Below are 11,259 nucleotides of genomic sequence, written 5' to 3' on the forward strand. Positions count from 1 at the left end.
GGCCATGAGCATAAGTTAAAAGTCGCTCCTTGTGTGTCCCCGTGTAAATACCGTTGGATTTATAAATTTATATATGGACATGATTTTGCGATTGGACTGATTATGGACTGATTGGAATTTGAGATCTCCATGGACTAAACATGCGCCATAGTTCATGTGCAGTTCATTGATCTTGCATCATACTGACTGTCGGTCATTTAGTAACAATAAACTAAAAGTATTTAATTCTGTGATATTAAACTTCATGTTTGACTTTCACCTCTTCCAGGTAATATGCTGTATTATATTTATAGTTTATTGTGCTCATGGCCAAGTCAATATTATTGCAATGTTGACAAAACTATTGATATAGTCACAAAATATTGATTTATTATTACGAATATAGTTGAACAGGACTTGGCTTCTAGTTCTATGCGATCTCAAAACTTTTTACGGTGGAAGAATTGCGTAGAGGCTTGGCTTTTTTTTTTACATTTAATGTTTTTGGTGGGATATCATTTATATTATTCAGTTACAAAGACAGAATTACTATCAAACGTGTTTTCGCTAAATGTTCTATTAGTTTTTGCAAACATACATTCCAACTCTGATCTCATGGAGGTGGCGCCCGGGTATCACCACTGTGCGGACTGTGCGACCTATCGCACCCGGCCCCGGTTTAAACCATGATCTGGAGCGAGAAGAAATGGGATGACAAAGAATGAGGCGGCGGAGCGACTGAAAATTCCCAACTCTCATACCAGCCACTGCGGTAAGACACTACGAAAGCCGGATGTCGAGAGACGACTCCCGGCCACCGTAGGCGTGAGCGATTAGTATTGAGTGGGTCATCGACCTTCCGACTTCTGGGAGACCCCTTATTTCACGCGCCCCTCAAGGAGATTCAGCAAACCCCTGTGAGGCCCACTAGAGCCAAAGCCTGACACTCCCTCACGCTGCTCAAACTGATGGCTGAGAATACGTAACTTTCCAGGATGCCATGCAACGTGTTGCAAATGCCCAGGCCTTTGGGAGCTTGGTAATGGTACATGAACAAATTAGAATAGTAATGAATTAGGTCGTCTTCATCACGTATTTACCAACTCTTAATGTTCATCATTCACACCTGCTTCTCTAACTTTATTGAAGGATCACTAAAATTGTTTCACTTAGTTTAACTACGCTACTATAGCCCGTTGTCAAACCTTTTAATATCAATTCTGTAGAAGTGTGAATATCGAATGTGTAATATATCGAATTTCAGTTTGTGCATTGCACAAAAACCAACGTTATGATTTTCGAGAAGTCAAAAGAGTCGGCCTGCTAAGAATTATATTCATCGTTGGTTAATTGAATACATTTTCAGAAACCACAATAACAGTAGGAACCAAAGCGAATGATCGCTTCATAGAGCTCTGATTTTCTCGAGGCGATCAAGTCAGTTCTGGTCTGTTGCTCATCAGATCTTTGAAAGCGGTTCGATGATAATATACTGTTGTCCTGTTTACCTACGTGTGACACATGATATGGTATTTAAACGTCCTCCGCAAGAGAGCGAACGTTTGTGCTATTTATAAAGACGAAATTTTACCGTTGTGCAGTAGTGACGCGCAGTACCTCTACACAGCACTTATGTTTCTTCTGATCTGCTGGCTCCACCAAGAAATGACAAATTGCGAGCGTACATTTTGAAAATCTTGGAAGAACTGCAGGCTTCAAGTGCCAACACACGAATTGGACTTACTCTCTCGGACGTATACTTTACCTGATCGTGAACTAATGCAAACATTTCGGTGGAATTCCAACATAACATAGTGAGTGAGTGCACAGAAAATCCCCGAAATACAAGTAGTGAACTGTTATATCGAAATAACCCCTGTTACCAATATAAAATTAAATTGCTGAGTTTCCCATTGCATTGACGTCAATGCAATAGGAAACCGATGTTATTTTAATTAGCGATAATAATATTTCTTCAGTTTTGGATTGGACTTCCGTCGGGCAACTTTCTTTCTATTTTCTTGTGATTCTAATTATTTTTCAATACATTTTTATTTTAGCCAATTAAATAGTTTTTTTTTTAAAAACCATTTTCCGACCCACTCCGTAACAGTGGTGTCAGAAGTGGGATACCAGTGTTGATATCGCCGTAATCGTTCCACTGGTATTCCATAACGGGTCGTGTGTGTCCTGAAAACTGAAAAAGTTATCGTGTGTGAACTTCACGTTGCCGACGAGATAATCCAGCTCCGGGGTGTCTATATTTTCTCTAAGTGAAATCACACCTCGACAAACTCAGTGCCATCTCCAAAGACGAGTCGCGACAGTAAGCCTTACGAGTGTCCTGCGTAAGCCTGCCGATCGTCCCGAATTTCCAAATTCTATCTCCCAGAGCTCAATATACGCGAGCTCTGTCACCTTGATATCGCCGCAAGGAGCCGGTGATCGCCCTTGCCGCCCTGCCACGCGGAGCTGCCGCGTGGTGCTGCCACGTGTACGCGTTGTGCACGCGCGTGTGCCGTACACCGCCACCCCGCTGTTCCTGACGTTCCTGCTGCTGCTGGCCGCGAGTTATCGCGCCGCAGTCCTCCTGTTCCAGTAATCGTGCTAATTCAGTGCCAGAAAATGCATATCGAATTCTTCGTGTTCCTGTGTCTGTGAGTAGAACATATTATTTTGCTGTTATCGCTACAATATTCTTAATTCTTATTAGGTATTTTTATTACCTAGGGTATCACATATCGTAACCCTTGTTCTATCATAATTATACGTGCTACTCGTCTACCTTTATAGTTTCCTTTCAAGTTCATAATGTCTACGGAAACAGCCGAAAATTCCTCTTCTAAGAAAATGTCGTTGAGCGAACAGTTTCCCATCAAGGTGCTCTGTGATTTTATTAGCCCTTATAAGGGAGAGCGCGAAACTCTTACCGCCTTTCTCACCAACTGCCAAAATGCCTTAGATTTAGCATCACCAAGTCAAATAATTTTATTAAATAAATATATTCTATCACGCCTTGAAGGTAAAGCTCAGATTGCGTGCTCTAATAAAATATTTTCGGATTTTAATCAGTTGAAATGTTTTCTTAAGCAAAATTTCGGTGAGAGGAAGCATTATAATCATTTGTTACTAGACTTACAATCGTGCAGGCAAACAACAAACGAAACTGTTGCGCAATTTGCCCTGCGTGTAGAAAGCTGCCTCACCGATCTTCAATCAGAAATTTATAATTCTGAATCCCTAAAGAAGGACATATCCGGTCGCATCGCTATGACCGAAGATTTGGCATTATTTACTTTTAGTTTAGGATTAAATCCACGACTGAGTAATAATGTCAGATGTAGAAACCCAAAATCACTTAATGATGCTATCAACGTGGCTCTCGAGGAGGAAAAGATACAAAACCTCCTGTATAAAACATCTATTAAACCTAAATGTAGGATCTGTGGTAAACCCGGGCACTCGGATGCTGAATGCCGGGAGAAACAAAAGCGCACAGGTCCACCGTTTACTCCTTCGGGGCCTCAACCATCAACATCATTTTATAACTCGGGGTCTCAACTTTTCTGCAAATATTGCAAAAACAGAGGTCACGATATTACTCAATGCCGCAAAGAAAATATAATAGCGAACGGCGTAATACGTTTAATTCCGAGAATCGCGACCGTCCAGCTGCGATGCATCATGTTACATTCGAGCCGCCGATATCATCGGCGCCGTCACCGACACCTTATTATGTTCCTTGTGAGAACGGCGACGACCCTGAAAACTCTTTAAACTAACACCACGGATTACGAAAATGTGCCGTCGTTATCCGGATAATTTAGGCACTCGTACCTTTATAAATAAATCGCATAAAAACGATATCTCATCTCAACACGCTCTCTCGAGAGTCCCTGAATCGTTGAGTCAAAAACATATTTCATCTCAGCATGCTCCAAAGAGAGTCCCTGTTTCGCTGAGTCATTCTACTATTTCATCTCGACATGCTCCTCCGAGAGTCCCTGTTTCGTCGAGTCCAAATTCTATTTCATCTCAGCATGCTCCAAAGAGAGTCCCTGTTTCGCTGAGTCGTTCTGATATTTCATCTCGACATGCTCCTCCGCGAGTCCCTGTTTCGTCGAGTCCAAATCCTATTTCATCTCAGCACGCTCCAAAGAGAGTCCCTGTTTCGCTGAGTCGTTACACTGTTTCATCTCAACACACTCTTCCAAGAGCCTCTGAATCGTTGAGTCTAAAGCCAAATTCATCTCAGCACGCTCCAAAAGGAGTCCCTGTTTCGCTGAGTCAAAACTCTGTCTCATCTCGACACATTCCACAGAGAACCGCTGTTTCGTCGAGTCAAAATACCATTTCATCTCAACAAGCTCCTATTAGAGCCCCTGTATCGTTGAGTCCAAAATTCCCTTCTCATAATGAGTCCGCTATGCCGCATTATCCTAAAGAGGAAATTAAAATCAATCCCGAAATTCCTGTCTACGAGGTATCTTCATACTCTAAAAAGGTGTCATTGCCTCACGTATATGTGAGTACTTCTCTTCCATTCATCCGTTGCGCCTTCTTATCGACACGGGAGCGAGTATTAGTTTGGTCAAACTGTCAAGTTTAACTAAAGCGCCTGAGCTATCTCGTGAAATAGCTAAGATAAAAGGTTTTAATAATGTTAGCACCTATTCAGAAACTTTAGGCACGTGTCAGATGTATTTTACATTGAATAATAATCGCCACGAGTTTAAGTTCCATGTAGTTGACGATAACATTAACCTAGAGTATGACGGTATCATTGGCAGCGACTTTTTAAATCATTTCAAAGCCAATATTGACTATACCTCACAATCAGTTCATATATGCGGACAGAGCCTGGACATAAACTATATTCAACCGACTTACGTCATTCCCGCACGTTCCGAAGCGGTCATCGAATGCGCAGTATCTAATTACTCACCTGAACATTATAAAAATAATGAGGGCCTATTATTAGATCATTCTATAAGCGAAGGTATTTATATCGCAAATTGTCTTGTTACTATAAAGCCTAATAAAAGGATTAACGTAACCGTTTTAAATACTACTAACTCTGATATCCAAGTTCGAGACTTTAAAGTCCAGTTAACGCCTCTTGAATATGATACTGCCACAGATATAAACGAATCCGTCAATGCTTTATCCTATTCAGAATCTGACAGACCTCAAAAGGTATTGAATCTAATACGTTGTTCTCATCTAAACTCCGAAGAAAAGGAGGCACTGCTAGAATGTTGTTCCGAGTACACAGATATTTTCCATTTAGAGGGCGAACCTCTATCATTTACGAACGCGATCGAGCACTCTATAGATTCGGGTGATTCAGCCCCTATTCACGTAAAGTCGTACCGTTTTCCTGAGTGCCACAAGGAAGAAGTGGACTCACAAATCCGCAAGATGCTCGATCAAAATATCATACGTCCGTCAACGTCACCTTGGAGCGCCCCTGTTTGGGTAGTTCCCAAGAAGATGGACGCTTCAGGTAAAAAGAAATGGCGTATAGTAATAGACTATCGCCGTCTGAATGACGTCACTGTCTCTGAGAGTTACCCTTTGCCGCTTATTACTGATATATTAGATCAGTTAGGCCACTCAAAATATTTCAGTACATTAGATCTCTCCAGTGGCTTTCATCAGATCAGAATGAACTCCCAAGATGCACAAAAAACGGGGTTCTCAATAAACACTAATTCTAGCAGTACAGGGCATTACGAATTCTTGCGGATGCCTTTTGGGCTTAAAAACGCCCCTTCGACCTTCCAGAAATTAATGAACACTGTCCTTTCTGGTCTCCAAGGTCTCCATGCATATGTTTATCTTGATGACGTCATAATCTACAGTAGTAACTTGACATCTCATATGGACAAAATCAGGTTAGTTTTTGACCGCATCCGAAAGTTCAATTTAAAACTCCAACCTGACAAGTGTGAGTTTTTGCGACGCGAGGTCGCTTATCTCGGGCATATAATCACCGATAAAGGTGTATGTCCAAATCCCGAAAAGGTCAAGGCCGTTTCTCAATTCCCTACTCCTAAGAATCCAAAGGATATAAAATCGTTTCTAGGGCTAGTCGGCTACTATCGTCGTTTTATTAATAACTTCTCCAAGATCACTAAACCACTGACTGCCCTACTGAAAAAAGATGCCACATTTCAATGGTCGAACAGCCAAGAACAAGCGTTCACCACCCTCAAGGATAAATTAACTTCGGCGCCTCTGCTTCAGTATCCTGATTTTACACAACCCTTTCTTCTAACAACTGATGCCTCTAATTATGCGATAGGTGCTGTACTATCTCAGGGCGCAATCGGGTCTGACAAACCCGTCTCGTACGCTTCGCGCACCCTTAATAAAGCCGAGGGCAACTATTCGACTATCGAAAAGGAGCTCCTAGCAATCTTATTTGGCGTGAAAACATTCCGCCCTTATCTGTATGGCCGTAAATTTAAGATAATTACTGACCACAAACCTCTAGTGTGGCTTTTCAATGTCAAAGATCCAGGATCTAGACTCGTCAGATGGCGTCTTAAACTCGAAGAGTACGATTATGAAATCGTTTATAAAAAGGGTAAATTAAATGCAAACGCCGACGCTTTATCGCGTTTCCCCGTAAATGTATTACAGGATAACGAAGGCTCCGATTCAGTTATCTGCAATCCATCGACTTCTAACAACGAAGAAGACGCACGTAATTCACCATCTATATCAGAAACTTACGAGCAGTTTCTTAAAATTATAAAACAGCCTGACGTGTCATTCGACACCGTTATCCAGGAACATAACGAGTCATTGATGAAAGCAAAGTGTAAGCTTATTGCTTATCCGACGTCCATTGACTTAGATGAATCCGTGCCATATTGCAAGGATATCATGGACGCCTCCACTAGTGAACCTAAAATTTGCGACATAGAACGCGAATTAAATACTTACTATTCCACATCTAATGATAATCATTTATTTACACAATCTTATTGACATTTCACAACTTGTGTGCTTTTTCCATTTAAATAAGGTAATTATTGTCGTCAAGATCCCTCTCGTATTACCTCAGGTGTATGACCTGTATAGGATCATTCCCCTACCTGTTCCCTACGATATGTTGAAACCAGATACCTACGTTCTTATCGAGCCAACTAGCTCATATGTAGCAATCACAGCTGATCGCATGTTTTATTCACTTATCGCAGACATAGACAAGTGCAAGTTAATAAGTGATAAGTGTTACGTGTGTGTGTTAACTAATGTGTTTTCAGCAATCGCTAACCCTACGTGTGAAACGATTCTCTTAAGTGATGTGATTAGCAAACTTCCTGACATTTGTGTTACAAAACTTATTCACGGTTCAATTGATCTATTTCATAAGTTAACTTTAAATCGTTGGATTTTTGTACAATCTGAACCTGGCAAGTGTCATGTAACTTGTAATGATAAAGACATAAGTTCTGACGTTATTTTGTTTGGTACTGGTATCTTGTCTTTGCCTAGAAACTGTAAGGCTTTTTACAAGACGTTGCAATTCGCCGCTGTTGGCGAAACAGTTATTGGAAATGTAACCAATAAAATATCAAATTTCAACATCCTACAAGATGATTGTTGTGAGCGATCTAAGTTAAATAAAACTCTAGAACGATTACCTTACTCAAAGTTAAATAACTTAGATAATCTTGATTCTCTGCTGCAAGCCAGTATTCACTTGAACTCTTTTGAAGAAGAGATCAATAAGATAGAAAATCCATCTCATTTTCAAATGTATAGCACTCACTATTTGTCTTTTAGTTTATGCATCTCGATGTTAACCTTATTTTACATTTTATATAAGAGTCGTAAGTTACTTTGTCGTACTAATGCCCCATGTTGCATTCAGATATTTAACCAATGTCATAACACAAAAAATAACTCGGTTCCAACCTCTCAAACTGTATTTCATGGTGATACAATAGCACCCGTCAATAAGGACGAGTCAGAGTCTATAGAGGACTTACGAGTGACGCCAACCCCTATTAAAAGGAATATTCTGTTTGGCAAGACTCATGATAATTAATTTGTAATGAATGCACATGGTTTGTAATTAAGTAATAATTTTCTTTCTTTTCATATTGTCATCTTGATTTATCTAGATTTTAATAATTGCTCTTATTAATCAATAATGTTTAATTGTTTAAATACTTTTATTGTTAACTCTAATCTGGATTTCCTTGCATCCTAAATAATGATAAATGTAGTTAATAATTATTATTTTTGAGTAACTTTTCTATCCTTAACAGTTGTATTGATGTCTTTTGAAATTAGTTGTTATTTTTGGTGTTTTAAATATGTTTCTTTTGTTTATTGTAATGTCCGACGTAAATCCACTTAAGCATACGCGATTTAGCATACATGATTTAGCATACATCAATCCTGACATCTCTCATCACTTTGAGATGTGATGATCGATCTTAACGGGGGGGTTGTTATATCGAAATAACCCCTGTTACCAATATAAAATTAAATTGCTGAGTTTCCCATTGCATTGACGTCAATGCAATAGGAAACCGATGTTATTTTAATTAGCGATAATAATATTTCTTCAGTTTTGGATTGGACTTCCGTCGGGCAACTTTCTTTCTATTTTCTTGTGATTCTAATTATTTTTCAATACATTTTTATTTTAGCCAATTAAATAGTTTTTTTTTTAAAAACCATTTTCCGACCCACTCCGTAACAGAACCTATGCGCTTGCCTGATGACTCAGTCATCATCCACCCAGCTATTCCTCAATTGTGAGGGTGTTGGCTTCCAGTCAAACCGAATCTTTTTGAGTACCAATGTTTACTTGGAGTGCCTATCTGATCTCTTCAACCCAGTGAACTAGACACCGCGTTATCCATGGTAAGTAAAACTGTTTGACAGACTTTCTGGCTCCTGATTTGTCGCAGCTGCTGCAGAAAATGTACAAATGACAACTTTGTCAGACCTTTGTTTTCTGTGAGAATTACGCGGTGTCCTGCGTGAGCGACGAACGCGACGCGACGCGACGCAACACGACGCGACGTAATGCGACGCGATGCTATACGCGACAGATGTCCTACGTGATTTTGGTCATTACTTCTCAAATCATGGAGAAGTTGTGTTACAATTTTGCTTGAAAGTTCATATTTAAAGTACAGACAGCAACAATTTTCCAACTTGTTTGTACTAATAAACGATTTCTTTAATATTTATGTTTTTTTTTGTCCCACAACAATCAACGCTTCTGAATAGTTCGCGGTGTCGCGTCTGGTCGCCCTCAAAACAAGTACGCGTTACGTCGCGTCTCGCCGCAGACTGTCACATAGGCCGCATGTAGGGAATTCCTTTGAGTTGATCGCGTTCGTCGCGTTCGCAGCGTCGCGTCGCGTCGCGTTCGTCGCTCACGCAGGACACCGCGTTACGTAATAATTTTCCAAATCGGTTGACTAGATCCAGAGATTTCCACAACGTCACAAACTTTACTTCTTTTGTTAAGATAAATAGACACACATCGTCGACACCACCTTGATTGATAAACCCGTGCTGCTGCTAAGTGGTAATCCTAATTATACTGTTATGTAAAAGAATACACCTACGCTACGGCATAAGTAGTATTTTGACAATTCCAAATTGCCCACGCAGACGAAGTCGCGGGCAACAGCTAGTACAGTAATATGGTACTGTCGAATAGATCTGATGATTTAGCCGGAAGATATAAAGATATGGAACTTCATAGAACAACATCGTACCATAGCTGTGTTTGAACTTTTAGAAACGTCTTATGTAATGAATTTAGCCAGCGATTTTATAAATGCACTTAGAAAACCATAAACCTAGGTTTTTACGTGCATTTATAAAAACATGTTTTTCTAATATTTCTTACTATTGTATTTTACTAACATATTTGAATACCTGGATTTCCAAGTCCAGGGTACATTTAGAAAGTACTCAATGAGCTAGCCAATATGTTTTATTTGTCTAGCAAACAGAACCTATACTTAGTTATTTTGTACAAACAACAAAGTTTAAGTGCATACACAGCAGAGGTTGAGGCTGTCTATACTCCAGAGACATTTGTTATCGGAACTCCTGTCTGTTGGCCGATCATATTTTCATAGGTTAGTAGTTCAGCTGAATGATCTTTCCTCATATCTTACATCAGTACCTATAGAACAACGAAAACCTACAAAAGAATTTAATGACTTCATAAGTTTTTCAAGAAAGAAAAATAACAGGATTTTGAGATGCATAGTGGTCGATTGCTAATCCGAACCAGACAATACATATAAGTGCAATTAGATGAAAAGCAAATAGTGCCAATAGCAAGCAGGTTGACAAATACTATTCAACTAGCTGTTGCCCGCAACTTCGTCTGCGTGGGCAATATAGAATCGTCAAAATACTACTTATCCCGTAGGTGCATTCTTTCACGTGACAGTATAATTAGGATTAGCACTTAGCAGTCGCATAGATTCAATGATCAAGGTTGTGTTGTGGATGTGACCATTTATCTAAACAAAAGAAGTAAAGTTTGTGACGTTGTGAATATCTCTGGATCTAGTCAGCCAATTTGGAAAATTATTACGTATAGTGCGTAAGTAATTTTCACAGGAAACAGCTATAATCTATGTCTATATGCTTTGAGTCTGACAAAGCTGTCATTAGTACATTTTCTGCAGCTGCTGTGACTAATCAGAAGCCAGAAAGTCTGTCAGTCTTACCATGGATAATATCTTGTAATGTGACTGGATTGAAGAGATCAGATAGGTAGTCGCTCCAAGCAAAATATTGGTACTCGAACAGATTCGGCGACTGGAAGCCAACACCAACATAGTTGGGGAATAGCTGGATGGATGATGAAATGAGTCATCATCATCAGCAGGCGCATAGGGTAGGATAGTTTCACTTACTCACTATGGTAAGGCTGACCCCACATTAGGCGTGCGCGATCCTCGGGCGTGTGAGTAGCGCGGGCGTCGCGAACGCGCTGCGTGAACATCGCGTTTTGCTGCCCTGCGGCATGTGTGAAGAGTGCAAGCGATGCGATCGAGGCGAGTACGCGGCGCTCGAGTTGCCTTCTTACCCCTTCGCCCGCTATCCCCGCCGCCCGCTAAACGCCTTAGCAGTTAAACGTCAAGGAGAGCGGCGCGTGCGCGCCGCGAGCGTGCTACAAATGCCGCAGGGCAGCAAAACGCGACGCTCACGCAACGCGCTCGCGATGCACGCGCGGCGCCCGCGCTACTCACACGCCCGAGGATCGCGCACGCC

At 40.6% G+C, this 11,259-nt stretch overlaps 1 protein-coding gene across 1 annotated transcript; it reads left to right on the forward strand.

Annotated features, from left to right (window-relative positions):
- Positions 1–6,967: 6,967 nt before the first annotated feature.
- LOC135119335 (uncharacterized) lies at positions 6,968–8,675 on the forward strand (the record flags this gene model as incomplete). Its single annotated transcript, XM_064043697.1, has 1 exon — positions 6,968–8,675. A coding segment is annotated over one exon (1,077 nt), but the record flags the coding sequence as incomplete, so codon positions are not given.
- Positions 8,676–11,259: the final 2,584 nt, after the last annotated feature.

This window comes from Helicoverpa armigera, chromosome 3, assembly GCF_030705265.1.
Source record: "Helicoverpa armigera isolate CAAS_96S chromosome 3, ASM3070526v1, whole genome shotgun sequence".
NCBI lineage: Eukaryota > Metazoa > Arthropoda > Insecta > Lepidoptera > Noctuidae > Helicoverpa > Helicoverpa armigera.